A 19,689-nucleotide genomic window follows, 5' to 3' on the forward strand; every position below is an offset into this window, starting at 1 on the left:
TTTGGCTCGGGCTCGTCTCGCGTGGATGGATAATGGGAAAAACGATCGAGAAGGCGGGCGGACCTAGTCCCCGGTCGTTTCGGCCATGCATTTTTCGTGCGACAAGATTGGTTGAAACTGACGTGACACTTTCAGCCAATGATATCGCGCAGTTCAACAATTTCCGCCAATCAGTTCGGGTTTTACAGTTATTCCCCGGCGTTGCTATCTAACCTCCGGCCAACATCTGTCAATCGTGCTGCTGCTGCGTCCGCAACGGATCCATTTGATTGAGGGATCCGTTATGGGTTGAAGTGGAACCCCCCCCCCAGCTGCAGTAACGGCGTGGTTATGAGGGACCTGTTGGCAGCAGAACATGGTCGTTGAGGTCGATTGACACTAGAGTGTGTTGCATGAAAGAGGCCGTTGGGTGACAAGCTTATCTGGTGGTCGACTGCTCTTACAACTCGCCTGCACGATTGCCTCCGCTCACAACCACGGCATCCATCCTTGAAACGTGCGCCCGAGCACGTCGGGTGCAGTAGCCATCGCCAAAAGCTCTTGCGCTTGCGCTAGCGAGCTCATTGCCGCCATCTCGTGGGTGCCGCTCTCACTGCTGCTCGCAGCGTCGACCAGAGCGTGGAACTTGCCAATGTGCGGCTTGAGGTGTGGGTTCTGCGACAGCTCCTCCTTCAGCAGCAGCTTGGGTGAGACGCCCTCCAACTTCCTCCGCGCAATTGCAATCTTGACATCGGGCAGCCATGCTGTGGCAGCGGGAGCGCCAGCAGGGGAGGCACTCAACTTCTTGCTGGAACGAGACGCCCGCGTGGGGGTAAGCTCCTCCACGTCCTCCATGTCGACGTCACTGTCCTGCAGGGTTGACCGATCATCGCCCTCCGATGCCTCAAATAGCGCCTTCTGGTACGTCGTGGTGGACTGCTGCCAATCCAGCAGAGGTTCGTGCAGGAAGACGTTCATCACGCTCTCCACGACCTGCCGCTTCGCGCGCAGCGCCTCAAACACTGCCTGCATCTCTTGAGCTAGTAGATTCGCACCATCGTACGGCTGGAAAACAAAGTCCATCTGCCTCGTGTACCGGAAAGGGATCAACTCGGGAACAGGAAGGATACTTGCGCCGGCACCAAAACTTACTCCAAAGTCGATTCCGATCACACGGCCGTTCGAGAGGTTAAAGAGGAAGTTATCCAGGTGGCGATCCCCGATGCCGAGCACGTAGGAGCACGCGTTGAACACAGCCAGAGACTTCAGAAAGTGATCTCGAACCAGCAAGAACGCCTCGACGTTTGATCCCAACCCCAGCAGTTGACGCCGCAAAAGATCCCCTGGGATCATCGCCTGAACTTTCGCGAACTGGTCCACCACGTCCTTCGAGCGAGGAGCGACAACCTTTGCGCTGAAGCTCGCGCCACGCTGTTTCAGGAGAAACGATTCGTACGCCTTAGCCGCCGTAGTGTTGAACAGTTCCAGTTTCTGCCTCTTGTTGCTCTTGAGATCCGTACAGCGCTCGTCGATTTGCAGTTGCGCCTCGATAACTCCTTTCAACGTCGACGTACCACTAACCCACTCGAGAATTCCGATCTCCTGAGTCATGGGGATCACGTCGTAGATAGTAAGAGAGAGTCTCTGATCACGGCACCGTGGGTCTGCCTGGAGAATTTGGTTCATCACACCGAAGAGCTGCTCAATTCTTTGATCGAGGCGCAAGTCTTCGCCGCCCTTGACAAGAAACGTGTAGTCTTTCTCGTCACTGCAGTGAAGCGTCAATCTTTTCGGCAGCTGCTTCGAGGCCAGCACCCCAAGCATCGAGTCAAAGCTCAAAATTCGCACATGTGTAGACGGATCTGGCGGGCCCCAAGCTGTGCCACGAAAGAAGAGCCAAGAACAATTACGTGAGTATGCCAGTACATAACCTTAAACCCCCACATGCAAACTTACACGCCGTGTACTGTCCTGGGAGTTCCAGCGAGCAGCTGGAATGATCAAACTCCTCGAGCCATTCTGCAAAATCTCCGAGGTGTGCCTTCATGTCTTTCGTGATTCCAAACCTGCCCGGGGTAACGCTGAAGTGGTTCATGATCCACTCCCGAGCGCTGTTGACCGTTTTTGAGGTCATCTTACTGCCATCTTTGCCCATTATCTTCTCAACGTCTCGCTTGGCTTTCCGGCTCCAGTCACGATTGTAGCGGCCGATCTGGGCTCCGAGTAGTGGACGATCAGGCGAAAAACAGTCTTTCCACAGGAGTTCTACTTTGTGCCGTGCATCTGACGTTCGATTGTCTTCTAAGAGCTTGGCGATCTCTCGTAGACCCTCTTTTAACCGGATTTCAGGGTGGTGGATTCTGCACAGCTCAAACAAGGGTTAGTTTGTTACAACATTGAATCCCATTGTAAGAAACAAGACGTACAGTCGTAAGGCAGTGACGAATTTCTCCATCACTGGATTGGCGAGCAGAACCTCCAGGCGATGCAGATTTACTTTGAATGAGTCCATGGAGGACTTGCACGTAACCATGAAGTCATAGAAGAGTGCTACTGGGTATTTCTCGGCCATCTGCGAGAACAGCAACGAAGATTACAACGAGAGGACTACATCCTAAAGAGATGGTTGAAACGCACCTTTTCCAAAATCAAAACAATCGTTCCACCGATCGGCCCGTTCAGCAGAGCCATGAGCTGAGCCGACCATTGTAGGCATGTCCAGAGAGGGCACTTTGTGAGAACATACTGCTCAAAATCAGTCACGATGTCCGGGTAAGGCGCTATCACATCGCATATTTGAGGGAAGTAGTGTGCGCATTCACGATCTCCAGCAGCCATGCCTCCAAGAACATTTACAGCCAGTAGCTTCACCAATGCTTTTCTGTCGGCAAGTTGACTGAGCTTCTCCATCTTCTGCTTGAATAGCAAGTCGTTCAAAAACTCAATGAAGGTCAACCGGCACCTCAGAAATGCAGCTGATGCTTGTTCACCTTGTTTTCCTTGCGAGCTGGCCGTTGCGTTGATGCGCTCACAGGAAACCTTGAACATGTCGAGTGAGCGAGAAAAGTATTCTTCTTTCAGGCTGTCGTCGACATCATTAATGGCATAAAATTCTGCAGCGCTAGCAAATGCCTTCGCCTCCAAGTAGCCCATGGCTACTTGATCATTTGCACTTGCAGTTACCATCATGTTCATGATCTCCACGTTGTCAAACATTTTCGTGGCTGTCTCGTAGTATCTTGTGATTAACTTGATCGAGGTTGGATTCAAGCCATCCTTGCCGGATTGGTGCTCTTGTCGATCAACCAACTTCAGTACGTGCGAAACGAACACCTCAACCATCTGCACACTAAGCTTAGGGAGTTGGTGAGCGTTGCACAGCTCGCGGTAGTTCTTCAGCATTTTCGATGCCAGAGCTAAGATGTTGCAGGAAATGGCGGCATTGGCATATTGCAGCATAACATTGCTCTTGATCCCCAGAACAGCTGATCGTAGCTCGTCTGACAAAGTGCCTTGGGCGTGTCCAAAATCCAGCAGAAGGCCAACGATGGTATTTTGGACCATTGTATGCTGAGACCATAGAACCATGCCGTCCTCTCCTGTGGAAGGTGGTGATCTCCTCCACGCATCGATGAAACCCATAATATCAACCTGCTCCGTCTCGTGCGGATTTTGGTAATCACCACCGAAACGTAGCAATACTTCGTCAATCTCCACCATTGATGACAGAGACTGCATCAGCTCCAAACGAGAGGATGACGCCATCGAGCTAGTCTCTCTCCATACTTTCAGGAAGCTGCTGTAAAAGTTCTCGATACTCACACGTGCTTGGTTCTTGTCACCCACCGAAAGGTACGCCATACAGGCTTCAACCGGGAATTTCGACTGAACAAGCCCGTGCTTCATCGAATCGTGGGTTGCCTTCTCAACGAAGCTGCGAAGATCTTCCACCCTGTTCGAGCTGTCACTTCGCTTAGCCTCCGCGAGACCTAAGCAGGAACGCATGTAATGCCCGACACCTTGCTCTTGATACGGCGCACGCTGCTTCCACAAAAACTCGCTGTCGTTCTTATTCAAATCGGAAATCTCGCTGATCAATGTGTCCCAGTTGTTTAAGATTTCCAAGCAGTTAAATCGCTGCCAACGGCATCGCGTGGCATCCGTCTCAGTCGCAAGAGACTTTCCACCGTCGAGAATGTCCAATTGTGAATCCAACGTACTTTCTGCTTTCTTATACGACGCGATGGCAAGCGGGAGGTCTCCAGATAGTTGTGCTTGGAGAGCAAGCTTGGACTCGTCTGTTGTGGCGCATGCCATTGACAGCGCGATCAGAAAGTTCCGCTTGTGCACCGTGCTCAACAGCTTGTGGAGAAGATCCCAACTTGTGACCGATTCCTCCGACCCTAGATTCAGGCCCAGACCATTATGCTGAATGCCATAAATCAACTGTTCTTCCAGTGCCAACTCACTGAGGTGATACTTTCCGCTGGACAGACCCGCTTCCCCTATAGCCTTTGCTGGAATAACCAGTTTTTCGCAAAGATTAGGGCTTCTGACAATACTGGCGAAGTATGCTGATATGATACAGCCGCTGTACACCGGGGATGCCTTGGAGAGGGTCAACGTCTTCTCGAGTCTATCCGCTAGCTCTGGGATGTTTCCAGACTGTTCAAAGTGCGGGTTTGCCACAATCGATGAGAACAGAGCACCGAACACGAGACTTGATGTTTCGACGTGGACTTCGCAGAGTGCTATGATGGGATCCACAATATCTTGCTGCGAAATCTGAATGTCTGGAAACTCACCGACGCGGTACTTTCTCTTAATTGATACGCGGGCCTGGCGCTCTTTTCGCTCTCGGGTCACCCGAGCCTCTTCTTGCTTCTTTTGCAGAGCATACTGGTCTTGAAAATGGCGCTTTGAAGCCTTCTTGTCATAACTCGACGGGTCTTTCACGGACGCTGCAGTAGCGCATTGTTTAGAAAAGCGTCTTCTTCCAGGTCTCTGCTGTAAAGCTTCCACTTCCCCAAAGCTTTGACTGTAGTTTGGTGTTAATGCTGCTGCAGATGAATTGCACAGGCGACAGTAAAATAGCTTAGAAACCTATAACCTTCCGTAAGAGAACACATGTGCTTACCTGAAGCGTGCGAATTGGAGGTAAACAACTGGGACTGCAACGTGCTACCTATTGATCCTCCACCTTCCGATGAAAAAGAGTGCGCAGTATTGTTGTTTTGCTGCGTTGAACCTCGTCGAACACTGAATGTGTCGGCTTCCACAGAAAACAGCGGTGTCATTGACTGCGCTGTCGACTCCCAAGTCACATCAATGCTGGTTTCTGCATACTCGCCACCGCCCAACGCACTTGGGAATAATGGTCGTTCAAACGCATCGCTCTCTTTCGACATCCCAACAAGCAAATTCGTCGCATACAGCACCCATTTCTCGTCAAAATCTTGGGAGTACAAAGACCCGAAGACCGCGAGAAGCCGGTCACTACAGGAGTTCTTCATAAAATCCGAATTGTTCCAGTACTCAAATGCTTCTTTTCTTAGTAGTCCATCTGGGTCGCACAGTCCGCGGAGTAATGAAGCTTTCAGTCGTGTTTTCACCTGAGATGACACATCCCTTTCGTACAACTTCTTGGCAACATTAAATAACATCCCGCGACATTCTGGGAGCTCGTGCGTTTCGTAATACCTAAGCATGCCAAGACCACCGTCGGATGTGTTGGCTACCAATCGTTCGATCTCAGGTATAGCCAAATGATTCAAAAGGCACGACACAGCTCGAAGAGTACTTTGTTGTACTCCAGCGTGCCGGTGTGCCACAAAACGCCCAAGAACTGACTGCACATGAGCATACATATCCTTGGCAACATGCTCGTTCGCGGCTGCGTTAGTCAGAGATTCGGCCGCAAGCAAAGCCCAGGCATCCACCGAAACAGACTTGGGCAGCACGAACGACAGACGTTGAAGCATCATCGAGTCAATCATTTCGGGATGATGCATCGACGCATTGCGTAGTAGTGCCAGAAAGCGGCCAAAGTCTTCATCGTTGTAGGAGCCGATGATTAAGTTTGTCAACTTGCACATGAACTCGTCGCCCTGCAAAGGATTTGCACTCTGCAAGTAGAGCCCACCGACTTCTGATGCCAGGGTGTACAATGATGTAGTCCTGCTCTTCATCACCAGCAAAATTCCATCCTCGATGGTTTGTTCCTCTTCTTCGGATGTTAACGTGTCCGCTAGTCCAGCACTTAGCAAAGCACTGACAATTTGGAGGGCAGTAAATTGCTTTGACGACTTCATCCTGCCATCATCATCATCCGAGTAGATGTACTTCTTGAGAAGATCCACCTCGATACTCACCAAATCCTTCCAAATCGCTAGCAAATCCGTTATCAACAGCAGATTGCTGTCCCGAATTATATTATTCCGGTTTGGGCAGAGCTTGATTAGCTCGTTAATAAAGCGGTCAGCTGTGGCCTTGGGAGGTGAGACCGCAATATTCTTCCAGCTATCCAGCATCAGATTACAACCATCCCGCAAAAGGTAGCTGAATTCGGGGGTCTTTTGACCACTAGTCGCGTCGAGAAGGGTTTCCATGACCGCAGGTAGCCATGACGATGCGTACATCTCAAATACTCCCGGGACATTCAACACCACCTTGCTTAAGAATAAGCGCACATTCAGAGGAGTTGAAGAGCCGACAAGCACATCAAATATCTTCTTCATCCAGCCAGGCATTGCCTTTTCTCCCCACGTAGTACCAAAGTCCGCTTTCATTTGCATCAGCACGCGCACCAGTGGAATCATGCAAGGGTGCCGGTTGAATTCATCTAGTTCGATCTCAACGTTCTGATAATCAGCAGTCATCTGATCAATATCCAAAGGCACAGTCATGGCAGATGCTCCCATGGTGTCCGCGTCCATGCTCAAGCTACTTGAAGTAAAGAACTGTAACGCAGCGGGTCCATTTCGTTTTGGTTTGGAGCTTCCTGATACATTGGGGTCACTGTGCGCTTGCAGTGAAACCGCAGACAAGCTTGAAAGAGGTATCGTAGCAAACTTCTCCGTCTCAGCTGGCAGCTCATAACTATGTGAGAGGTCTAGGATATTGCTCCAAAGTGCTGGCTGGAACAGAATTTGGTCGAAGAACTTCTCTTGCTTTTGTGTCCGTGACACGGCGGTCAGCAGACAGCTGTAGGCTGCACAACATGCCAAGCGAATGAGCTCGTCGGTGTCTCCGTATGCCTTGGTTACCATTTTGCTCGCACATTTGCACACCAGCATTGTAAATTCGCGGCCCTTTCCGTTTTTGTGACCCAGAAAAGCCGAGTTAATGTCGGTCCGAACAACCTCGGGATCCATTAGTCGATACAGGACTTCAACCAAAGAAAACGTCACGAACACGCCTATGCGGCTCCCTCCGGTTGTGACCTCAGCCGAAGTCGAAATCAGCGCTGCAAGCACGCCAATGACGGTTGACTTCTTCGTTGTGCTCTCCATCAAGTAAAACCGTTGTAATGTGTCTTCAGTTTGACACTCAATCAGAGGCGTAAACACTTCTTCTAGCAGTGTTTTTCGAATGGCAACTTCTAGCGCAGGATCCAGCAACACATCCAAGAGAGCTCCCAATTGTAGTCGTACTCTGTCGCTGCTGTTTGAGACGCCAGATTCCACAGTGCCTCCTAGTGCGATCGAGAATCTTGCCAGCATCTGCTTGATTTCAGCCCTGAAAAGATGTTTATCGGCTTCCTTCAGGCTTGGGTAAATAATTTTAAGGTATGCAACTGAATTGCTTCGCTCGATAACACCCAATAGCTCTGGAAATAACAAGTGGAACACATCGTAATTCTTCGATCCACGAGAGACATCTGTCGAGACGATCGGAAACTCATCATAAACGAACGCCACGAGACACTCTAGAATCGGATTTGAAGACTGTTGGTCGCTTGCAACCAGTCTCGAAGTGGGCCCCATCAGAGACAACATCTGCAAAATTTCAGCTTTCACTAGGTAGCTGCATCCACGCTCCTTGAGAAGAGAAATAATGGCATCCCGGATATCCGGGATCGGCCCGATGCGCACAGCCCCGACCAGGTCTTCGGAGCACTGCTGGCACAGCTCCAAAAAATATCGGAGAACTCGCAGTAGTGAAAGCGTCCGCTGCGTGTCCGCTTTGACAGTCTCTAAATTCTTGATGAATTGCTTGATATTCACCACTAAGGTTTTAGTGAACACATCCCATTCGCTCAACTTTGCCGGGTAGACTTTAAAGCTGGTCACTTGATGCAGGACATCGGCCAGAACGTTGACCACGTAGTCATTTGTCAGTGACAATGAAACCAACTCACTAGCACTCCACTTCCACACAGCAAGCGTAGGAATGAAGTGAATCACATCGTTGAGTACTGGGCCGTACACTTGTCGATCAGCAGGGCTCACGAATATGTCAACAATTTTCCAGCCGCACGCAGCTGCAGCCTTCAGAGCCACAATTGCCACGGCGTAGTTGTCAGGTAAGTACTGCCCATATTGGAGTGTCTTCTTTGCTACGAGAGCAAACGTCGTCGCGTGCTTGTCCGCTACGGGATGACTTATAATCTGAGTACTTAAAACCTGCGGAGCAAAATTATGACAAAAGACTTAGAACAAGGTTTCACCCGGGATCACTCCCAAGCTAGACGGCTTACCTTGCTTCCAAATAAGGACAGTCTCTGGATGGTCCTTGCATGGTTGGCAAAAGCTTCATTGCTGTTCACGTCGGCAAGGCACGGTGATAAACTTGAAAGCAACGTGTCCACCGATTCCTGCATTTGATGGGCCCACTCTTCGCTCCGTACCACAACGCCAGCACAGAAGTCTTCAATTTCGTCAAAAGAGCTTGCATCAGTTGCCCAATCATCATCGCGATGCAGTAGTGTCTGGAGAAGTTTCTCAACCACAGCAGAACGGAAGGTCTGGCTATCCACGTCAGCAACATCCCGAAGAATTTCAGTGCCACAGCTCATAAAAGACTTGATACAGCTGCACAGCGATGCTAAAACCGATGCATATGCTGCAATCCAGTGTGACGGCATCAGCGAGCCCTCCCAAGGATTTCCATGTTTTAAGAAATGCCCAATCGCCCATGATAGTATATGCTGGCAGCTGCGTTCACTTGTATCCGCCGTGGTATGCGTGTGCTTTCGCTTCATTTTTTCTTGTCGCGAATCCACCGAACGAAGCTTAAAGAAGTCATCTGCCTTCGGCCCTAGCAACTTGACGCACCATACGTAACTCTCAATGGATGCAGACAACTGTTCCAACCACTCAACTGACATGTCGGGTAGCGCGTGAGCTAGTGAGCTCATCGGCGTTAGCACGACCTTAACAGAATCGTTGCCGTGCGTTGACGCATAATGATCGATCCATTCGGAACTCGACTTGTCGACCAATCCGCTGAATGACATGAAAAGCTGTCGACATAAACGTCGAAAGAGAACTTCACGCGCACCAACCTGCTGGAACAGCCAAATTGTCGTTTGCTGAAGGATGCTACCTCCTTCAATCGCAGCATCCTGTCGCGAGGTTGTCTTCCCTTTCCCTTTCAGAAAGAGTTGCGGGAAGCGACATATTCCACGTTCAATCTTCATAACAGCTTTCGAAATGACGTCCCGTGATACATCTGTGTTGTTCTGAGCATCAGAATGGCACAAGCGCAGGGCATACAGAAGGTTCTTCAGGCACGGCATCGCAAACTTTGTCAGCACTGCTCCATCTTCGTCATTTAAGGATCGAAGGAAATAGCTAATGGAGGCGGCGGCTCCACTGCGCTGCACAGCACCAGGATGGCGGCACAACGAAAATACTCTCTCGAAGATTTCTTCGACCTTAACCTGAGCAGATGTATCTTCGAGGGCCCGTGAGAGGAGACTCGCAATGCTCCGAGCTGACATCGTACGGACGGCAGTCTCCGGATCCGATAAACTACGGGTCAACTCGTCCAGCATGCTTGCGTACTCGAACGGAAATGTGTCGCTATTCGATGCAAGCCAACGAAGCAGCTGAAAAAGCAATGGCTCGAATAGTGATCTGCAAATCTTCTCTGGGTCCGTAGCTAAACGCAAAACACGTGGAAATATCCCTCGCCACAGATCGTAAAATACTGTTTTCTTGCCCGCTGCATGTGGATGCGTCGTCGTTTTGCCACATAAATAACAAACCAAAGCATGATAGCCTTCACTCGCGCTTGCTTTCACGCGCCGGACGGAACTGTTGGCTGCTAAGTCTCCGAGATGTGAGATGATAGGATCCATCGCCAGTGACAATGCTACCTCGCTAAGTTGAAGCTCCAACCGAAAAAATGGTGACGAAACACTTCCCATGCTACCACTAGCATTGGCAACCGAAGGAGGTTCGCTTATCATCAGCGATACTTTGCCGCCACACTTTCCCAAAAGTAACAAGATGCGGCGCTGTAGCTGAGCGAGGTCGGATTCTGCTCTAGGATCGGTAGTCAGTCTGCTTTTCCCGATTGCTTTCACCAAAGACACATCATCGCTGCTTAGCCCATCTTGATCCAGATATGCTGCGAGTAGCGGCACGACTTCCAAAATCGCTTCTTCCAGCTTGTCTGGGCAGTGCTTTTGCCAACGTTCCAATCCTCCAATGGCGACAATCGCAGCGGGGAGGTAGGATCTCCCAAGCTCCAAGATTGCTCCTACGACATCAATCAGAGCTTCAAGGGCTGTCAATCCTATTGGTGCTGCCAAAACAAACTCAGCACTCGTCAAAAGCAATTCATCCTGGTAGAAGCGCGCTTGAGCACAAACCCGTTGAAGGAACCGCGTAAGGTCATCACGAAACCGCGCCTGACGATCGGAGTCATATCCGTCGAAATACGGTGTGGCTTCGAAGTCTTTTAGGTCATCAATGGCCGTAACAAGAACTGTAGCAATTCGGTAAAAGCTTGAAACCAGCGGCAACTTGGAAGCCAAAACAAACACTTGTTGCATAAGAGGGGGGATCTGTTTCACCAGCAACGCCATGTCATTTTAATGTTTGGAAATAATACCCTCAAGCCTTTCACATATATAACGACGTACCCATGGGTGTAACAGCGACCTCGGCAATTTACCAAGCACTCTCTCAATAAACTCCGTCAGGTTGAGCATAATCGAGTGATCGCGTGGAACGATTGGCTGTGAACCAATGGAAGCAGAAATAGTTAGCTCGAGGCACAAGCATCCCTAACAATCCGAACTTACCGTGTATCCAGTCGCATTCTTCCCGTTGTTGGTTGATTGCAGATCGAACTGGTAGGACAGATTAAGCTGGCTAATGATACCAACGACTTGCTTTACTGTCGAATCGAAAAGCATCGCTTGCAAAGATCTCCCGGCATCCGTAGGCTCCTTCATCTCAACATCGTCGCTACTGGTAGATGTTTCTACCGGTGTATCTCCAAGCGCTTTAGTGCGGCGACGAAGCAAAGCCAACCAGAATCCTTCGTAATCGTATAGAAGGTTTGTCACCAACTCGCCCGTGTCGGGGTGATAAATAACCTGCAGTGCATAGAATAAAAAAATCAGACAGTCAGGACATTTCTCAAATAATTTCTCTTTGGTAAGATAGCCCCTCACCGCTTGATCCGGGTCCGTGACGTTCGAGATGCTCAGCATCAGTGTGTGAAGCATAAATCGATCAACGAGAGAATCGATCACTGTCCACTTTGACAATGCGGCAAATACCACGATAACCGACTTGTGAACCACAACTTTCGACTTCCAAAGGCACTGAGGATATGCTGCCATTAAATGGCATAACACGTCCCCTACGAACTTGACGTAGCCTTGATCTAGTGGAACATCACGACGCTTTACGGCAACAAAGCATGTGCCAAATGTCAATGTTGAAACGTATCCCCAAGTATGCTGATAGTATACACGCAACAAAGCATCTTACCTCTTGAACGAAATGTCCAACGCATTGCACATATTGGGAAACAAGTGGCCATCTCCACGCTGTTGCCTTTGCATCCAGTGCCAATAGTGTCTCGCCAAACGTTTTTAGTTTATCTTCAATCTTGCTGTAACCTTTCGGCCCAAGATATACGTAGATCGATCGAGCGAGCCACCCAAGACATTGAACTGCGAATGCCATCATCGTCGTACCAGCGGCAGGATCACTCACAACCGGTAGGACCTCTTTCAAAATCTTGTTCAAGCACTTCTTCCGCGTGTCGTCTTTTGACCCCGCCAAGTACGCATTCAAGGCTTGAAAAACTGCATTCGAGCACGCGAACGCATGCTCTTTGACCTGGCAGATACCAGTAAATAAAGCGCAATACGGCTCTTCGTGAGGCAAATCAACCACGTGCTTCGTCGAAGGGTATATGCTATGACGTACCGTTTTGTTCTCACTCATGCAGCAAAATTTCATGTACGTAAACCACACGTGGCCACTTGGGCCAATCTCTTGGTGAAACATGTGCGCGTGCTTCGCCAGGAAAATTTCAGACGAGTTTGTCACGTGGTACCGTGAGAGATTCCCGCTCACAGTCGTGGCAAAAACTGTCAACAAATGCCTGCATACACCATTCCAATCGCACACGTTAGCCTGCTCCTCCTCAAATACAACCGCCCAAATCATACAACTCACGAGTAAATCTTCTTGCGCAAACCCTCATCTCCCTTGTAGCGTTCAGGATCACACTCGAGCAGCCGAGCCAGCGCAAACAGTAGCCCATTCACCATCATCATCTCGGGCGCATTGCTGGAAAACTGCTTCTCCAGTGCGTCTTCACTCCAACTTAGCAGCGGGGCTGCCGCTTCCTCCATATCTTGCGGGAACTTCTCCACCAAGTGGCCGATTACCTCGAGCATTTGTCCCTGTACAGACAGTAAGGCAACACGTCCAAGTGAGTCACCCACCACAACACCCAGAAAGCACACTCAAATAACACCTTCGCCGTCTGTGTGGCCTTGGAGAACTTGATATCATAGAACAACTTGTCCACGTAGGCTCTGGGCTCAACGTCGTCTTTGGAAACTCGGTTGTCCGCGTACTTGAGCACATTGACGACCACCTAAGGGCAACAGCAGCAGCAAAATCAACCCTTACTTCTCCCTCTCACTAGTAATAGACGAGATACTTTACCTCTAATGCGTGGGCTTTGACGCGGTTGAACGGGTCGGCGCGCGCCGTCTGCTGGCAGGCCTTGTACGTGTCCACCACGTGCTGCTTGGTGAGCGCCCTGTGGTCCCCGTAGGCCTTGAGGAAGGACGCCAGCAGCTCCAGCACGAGGCCTCTTGCCGCGCAGATCTCCCTCTTGCGCGAGTCGTCGGCGAAGTCCGCGCTGGCGGCCAGGAAGCGCAGCAGACTGGGCGGCTCCGCGCTCTGGAAGAGGAGGATGGTGCACTGCTGCGCCGAGGCCCGCGAGCGCACCATGGCGTCCGCGATCTCCGTCTGCAGGTGGTCCAGCGTCTCCTCCACGCTGTCCACGGCGTGCTGGTGCGCCAGGAAGGCCGCCAGCTCCTCGAGCCGCTCGCCCAGCTTGCGCGCCATCACTTTGCTTCAACTAACTTTTTGCAAAAAGTGATTTGTGCACACGTTTTGTGTTTTTCTTCGTGTTTTCTACATTATTATTTTGATTTTATCGGTATTGGATTTTGTTCACTTCCAGAAGGAGTCTAAATGTTTGATTCTGAAACTTGTACAGAAAGGGAATAGTTGATGTGGTGTACACAAGTGATCTTGAAGAGCAACATGGCCCCGATGCTTAAGGAAGCTTTTACAGACCAAGCCCGACGCTAGAGCTACGCCTAGACGTCGTATATTGTCTGGCTTCTCTAGGAACATGGAGAGAATATGCGACTCTTTCATCCTTTTGTTACCCAGGCAACTATCTGTGCTTTTCGCTGTCGATCATTGGCGACTACCTTTTTGATGCACTGGCAACTGCAAACTTCAGCAGTGCCGCGGTGATGTTAACACGGAGCTCTAATGCGACAACAAGGCCCTCTGTCACTGCGGACATCCTGGCCGGCATGGCTGGCCTGACTATCACTTGTCGGCCAGTTGGATGAGCTTGGCATCTGGGCTTTGGCTTCCACGATGCGGAAGTCATACACGGTGGCGTTGAAATTCTAAGTTGCTTTGATTGCGGTTCAGACAGCAACCCCAAGGTCGCGCAAGCGCAGCCCGCGTGGGGATATCCCCACCACAGTAGCTCTTACAATAAATACTGGCCGTTCGTGCACTCCTTGTATCCAGCTCATGTTCATCGTCGTCGGGTTGTTCCAGAATCTGGTACTGATGCAGATCTTGGGGTACGATGTTCACGTCAACGTCAACAGAATTCCGGACGCCCGATGCCTTCATGGAAGATAGGACTCCCTGTGTAAACAACGCCGCCGATGGGCTGTACGTCGTGCGGGCCACGGCATCGGGGTAGGTGGAGAGCTGGAATCGACACTCTATATACTGAATGGACGGTCTTGCTGTCGTGTGCGGGTTGGACAGTAAGGCAATTGAGGCCAATAGAGGTATTATTGTTGAAGTGATTCTGGCGATTGGTTGGATTAGCTGTCATCGGTATTATTACACCTACTTGGAGCTTGGTGGCTCGCATCATCCTTTGAACTTGCAGTCTACAAGTAAACACACAGTCACTAGCCGGCCTACAACTTCTAGGCCTTACTGTATTAATCGTTTCCGCGTCTGGGAACGAGTAGCGCATCACTACATAACTTAGACCCCTTTTAAAATCCCCACGGATTAACACCGCCGACAAGAGATGAGACGGTTTCATGTCATGTATCCCTTTGATTGACCCCCCACCTGATACGTGAACTGAGATCCTGAACTGAGACTAGACCTCGCTAGGCGTACCAGACTGCTAAAACGCACAGAGCCTACTAGCTGACCGCCTCAACGTCTCTGAGATTTACGCACTCGGCGGCAAACAAGGCCTCGCCTCGCCCGATCCAACGTTGAAGTTTTCGGCTTGATTCGGCTAACCTGATTGGGTAAGCACTTCAACTTGCCTTTTTGGCTACATAACTGCTCGACGACATCACTTTGCACACCCAACAGAAACTTGCAGGTGCAAAGAGGCTGGGAGCAGGCTTTCCTGCACACCGACAGCCAGACCGTGGGTATAACGCCGCGTGATTTGATCCCCGACACGCGCCCTCTTCGCCGTCGGCAACACGCTAGAGGTAGGCGATTTGCACCACAACTGCGAGGCTGGTTGAAGCTGTCCCCCGCTCGTGGTCACCCAGCTGCTGCGGCGTACGACCACCAGATTCAGGTTCCAGATCCCGCCGGGTCCCGCGACGCCCAACCAATGGCTCGGATCGGCCGAGTCGAGTCACTTTGGCAAGGACCGGGCTGCCTTCCTGGCCAGCGCCACTCACTGGCCGCCGGCACGCGCCCGGTGGCGCATGTCGATGACCCAGACGCGGCGCCACCGAGAGCCGGCAGCCAGTGAGCGGAGCTCGTGGAGAGAGAAGATACCGCGGCCACTGGAGTTGAAGCACTTTGGCTCGCTGCAATTTTGCCAGCCAGCTGGGCCCGCACCTGTTTGGCTTCGACTCGTTATCTCGTCGTCTTGCAAGCGCGATTTGCAGCATTAGTCTGCGCGGACCGCAACGCGGTGCCGCTGGCGAAGGCGAGCGTGCTGGCCGCGTGCCTTACAGCAGCGCTTCAAAGGCCGCTCTGGGCGTGCAGCTCTGTCGGGGTTCGGAAATCGGAATTAGCGAGGCTGCGTACCACGCGCCACCAGTTGTCCGGTGGCGCAAGCTCAATCCGCCGCGTCTGATTGGTCGCGAGACGCGTGCCTCCAGCGACTCGCGAAGCGTCGCGAAAGCGATCCCAGCAACTTATTCCCGCCTCTCTAAATCTATAGGTCAACATTTGACTTTCTGGTACAAAAATGTTTTAGACTGACCTTCATAATGGTATATGCCTGTCTAAGCCGATTGTCGAGCCTTGGCCGATCCCAGGGCAACTCCTGGTCCTCGCTCGCCCCAGCCCCGCGCGTGGCGGCGGCCAGTCGCCGGCGCTCCGCGGAGCCGCCGCCGCACAAGATATAGCGCGCGCTAACGGTCAAGCGAGCCCCCAGTGCCGGACTTGCGTGCAGGGAGGTCGATTGCGTCTGCGGACCGCCCTCTTCATTTCGCAAGCAGCAGGGTCCCGCCCACGTCACGCTTGGCCGGTCATTGCGCAACTTAAGCGCCGAGGTCTCTCCCACCTGGTCACTTGCGCTTTTGCGGCCTCCGCACCACATAGCAGCGTGCTGCGCCGATATACTTAGAGGACCACCGCAAGTCACTTTAGTCGACTCCATGGCGCCCAAGCAAAAGTCGTCGCAGGTGCTGGCCGGGCCGACCGAGGAGACGCCGCTGGTGTTCGACGCGCCCGGCTCCTTCTCAGACGGGGACGGCGGCGGCCTCACTCTGCCGCGCTCGCCGCTGCGCCCCGCCTCGTCCTGGCAGTTCTGGCGCACCACGTCGCCGCCCCACCGCTTCTACCTGCTCGTCCTCATGAGCTGCATCCCGTTCGGCGGCCACTTCGTCAAGGTTAGTAGCCAATAGCCCGAGCCTTGACCACGTCTGGATTGTATCGGATATCGGCTGATGTGATATGGTCTTGTTGCTACGATACCACTGAACAGAACGGCATGTCGTCGCTAGCCCCTCTGATGCTTGAAGACGAGACCTTCCCGATCTCCAACACCATGTACGGCGCGCTGCTGTCGGCCGTGTCGGTGCCCAGCATGTTTCTGCCGCTGCTGGGCGGGCGCCTCATGGACAAGAGCGGCCACCGCAGCATCCGCTTCTTCCTGGTGTGGATCTGCGTGGGGCAGGCCATCTTCGCGCTGGGCATGCAGCTCAAGATGTACTGGCTGGCGCTGTTCGGGCGCGTGTTCTTCGGCGTGGGCGAGGGCAGCGTGGTGGTGGGCGCGCGCGTGTTCATCGCGTCGTGGTTCCGCAACAAGGAGCTGACGTTCGCCATGGGCGTGAGCGTGGCCATCACGAACGTGTCCAAGATGCTGGCCAAGGCGACGGTGGCCCCCATCGCGCTGTACTTCGGCGGGTACGTGCAGGCGCTGTGGTACGGCGTGCTGGTGTGCGTGCTGTCGGCGTTCGTGGGCATGCTGGTGTGCCACTACACGCTGAACCTGAAGCGCATCGTCAAGAGCCGCGTGATCAGCGAGGAAGAGCTGGACCCGAGCCTGCACTGGCTCAAGGACTACGCGGACAAGAAGCGGCAGAAGCACCGCTGGCGCAAGTCGCACGCGCACGCCAAGCAGATTTCGTGCGAGAACGTGCAGAGCTTCTCGCGCATGTTCTGGGTCATCGCGCTGCTGCACGTCAACTTCATCAACGTCTTCCACCTGTTCCAGAACGTGAGCGCGAGCTACCTGTTCCAGCGGTACGACTACTCGATCGTCAAGGCGGGTGTGGTGAGCAGCGTCTCGCACTTGTTCGTGGTGTTCGCGCCGTTCATCGGCCTTGCCATTGACCAGTTCGGCGGGCGTATCCTGCTCATTATCTTGGCTGCTGTCCTGTCGGTGCTGGCGTACGTGTTCATGATCTTCACGGAGATCAACCCACTGGTGTCGATGCTTCTGATCTCAGTATGTCTGTCGTTCACGCCGACGGTGCTGATGGCTGCGATCCCCAACTCGGTGAGTCGCAAGAGCTTCGGCACGGCGTTCGGTATCGTCGAGATCACGGACGCTATCGGCGCCACATTTGGCAACCTGTTGGTGGGGTACTTGCGCGACGAGACCGGCAGCTACCGAGCGAGTATGTTGATGCTGCTGGGCATGGCGGTGCTGGTGCTGCTGCTGGCTGTGTTACTGATCTATGAAGACAGCCGGAATGGTTGGGTTCTGAGTGCCCCGAGCAAAAGGTCTCGCGCGCTTTCCGTTGACGACGAAGACCCGATGAACAACCCGGCGGTGCTGGAGGCTCGGTACAGTGCCAACGGAGAGACGTCCCCTGTTGGAGAGCGACGTTCGACTTAGATGCGGTGTATGTTCGTCTAGATCAGTCTCTGGTCTTAGAGCTTGGACCAGTGGATGGAGCCATTGCGCACGGCTGCATCATCACGGAATCAATCGACTCGCGCCCATTGGTGCTCGAAAGAGCACCACTCATTGCTGTAAAATGTATTTAGTTCGGTAGAACACCATCTAAACCAAAAGGAATATATGCACTGCCTCTTGAAAAGGATGCTTGTCAATAGCAAGCAGACGGTAGGCGCTAGTCATTCATACTCCGTGCTCAAACTCTGCATGCTGACGAAAATGCGATCAGGGACCAAGTCTTTGTTTTGGAAATCGCGGACGTTTTGGCCGACGGTCGATCTTACCCTGTTTTAGAACACTCGAGTGGACTCTATCTGCCGGCCTACTCGTCGCCGCAGACGCTGCTTCACAAGCTTCTGCTCGCCATGATGAACATCGCATTCAAATAATAATACTTAGCAAAACTCACACTCCCATACCCCTTTCAAGTAAAACGCAAGTCTTCATTAGTATACTCCCGGTGTTCTGCTTTCGAACTACCGTGGAAGTACAAAGTACAGATTGATCTCTCTGTCTGTCGTACTGGGCTGAGCCCCAGTTTGTCTACTGGAATGTTCTTCCAGTCCCCCAGCGCGGTCCAGGGGCTTTGCTCTCGACCGGGTCGTCCGGCCAGCCGACCATCAACTTGGTATAGCTGGTTGAGCATCTCCCGCTGTCGTGATCGAGCTTTGAAGTGGCGGGAGCAGTCACCCAGGTCGCACCGTAGCTTGCCTCCAGCTTATCAAGCGCGTCTTCATCCGACAGCGCCTGTGAGCGTTCGCTTGGTGCACTGAGGACTCGGCCGCTGCGAGTGTCTTCAAAGACCACGTACAGGGCGAGCACCAGCACCGCCATGCCCAGCAGCATCAACATACTCGCTCGGTAGCTGCCGGTCTCGTCGCGCAAGTACCCCACCAACAGGTTGCCAAATGTGGCGCCAATAGCGTCCGTGATCTCGACGATACCGAACGCCGTGCCGAAGCTCTTGCGACTCACCGAGTTGGGGATCGCAGCCATCAGCACCGTCGGCGTGAACGACAGACATACTGAGATCAGAAGCATCGACACCAGTGGGTTGATCTCCGTGAAGATCATGAACACGTACGCCAGCACCGACAGGACAGCAGCCAAGATAATGAGCAGGATACGCCCGCCGAACTGGTCAATGGCAAGGCCGATGAACGGCGCGAACACCACGAACAAGTGCGAGACGCTGCTCACCACACCCGCCTTGACGATCGAGTAGTCGTACCGCTGGAACAGGTAGCTCGCGCTCACGTTCTGGAACAGGTGGAAGACGTTGATGAAGTTGACGTGCAGCAGCGCGATGACCCAGAACATGCGCGAGAAGCTCTGCACGTTCTCGCACGAAATCTGCTTGGCGTGCGCGTGCGACTTGCGCCAGCGGTGCTTCTGCCGCTTCTTGTCCGCGTAGTCCTTGAGCCAGTGCAGGCTCGGGTCCAGCGCTTCCTCGCTGATCACGCGGCTCTTGACGATGCGCTTCAGGTTCAGCGTGTAGTGGCACACCAGCATGCCCACGAACGCCGACAGCACGCACACCAGCACGCCGTACCACAGCGCCTGCACGTACCCGCCGAAGTACAGCGCGATGGGGGCCACCGTCGCCTTGGCCAGCATCTTGGA

At 52.6% G+C, this 19,689-nt stretch overlaps 3 protein-coding genes across 3 annotated transcripts; 1 reads left to right on the top strand and 2 right to left on the bottom strand.

Annotated features, from left to right (window-relative positions):
* Positions 1–468: 468 nt before the first annotated feature.
* On the bottom strand, positions 469–13,532 carry PHYSODRAFT_296092 (hypothetical protein; the record flags this gene model as incomplete). Its single annotated transcript, XM_009520804.1, has 12 exons — positions 469–1,856; positions 1,936–2,339; positions 2,406–2,551; positions 2,617–5,039; positions 5,117–8,603; positions 8,678–10,993; positions 11,072–11,167; positions 11,234–11,899; positions 11,931–12,284; positions 12,375–12,552; positions 12,627–12,856; positions 13,125–13,532. The coding sequence occupies 12 exons, from the start codon at positions 13,530–13,532 to the stop codon at positions 469–471; spliced, it is 12,096 nt and encodes a 4,031-aa protein (XP_009519099.1).
* Positions 13,533–14,243: 711 nt separating this feature from the next.
* PHYSODRAFT_344539 (hypothetical protein) lies at positions 14,244–18,204 on the top strand (the record flags this gene model as incomplete). Its single annotated transcript, XM_009520805.1, has 6 exons — positions 14,244–14,296; positions 15,063–15,169; positions 15,251–15,455; positions 15,533–15,827; positions 16,328–16,549; positions 16,645–18,204. The coding sequence occupies 6 exons, from the start codon at positions 14,244–14,246 to the stop codon at positions 18,001–18,003; spliced, it is 2,241 nt and encodes a 746-aa protein (XP_009519100.1). The 3' UTR covers positions 18,004–18,204.
* A 552-nt stretch (positions 18,205–18,756) lies between these two features.
* Positions 18,757–19,062, bottom strand: PHYSODRAFT_261495 (hypothetical protein; the record flags this gene model as incomplete). Its single annotated transcript, XM_009520806.1, has 1 exon — positions 18,757–19,062. A coding segment is annotated over one exon (306 nt), but the record flags the coding sequence as incomplete, so codon positions are not given.
* Between the last annotated feature and the right edge of the window lie 627 nt (positions 19,063–19,689).

The sequence above is a fragment of the Phytophthora sojae genome (assembly GCF_000149755.1).
Source record: "Phytophthora sojae unplaced genomic scaffold PHYSOscaffold_2, whole genome shotgun sequence".
NCBI classification, from domain to species: Eukaryota; Oomycota; class Peronosporomycetes; order Peronosporales; family Peronosporaceae; genus Phytophthora; species Phytophthora sojae.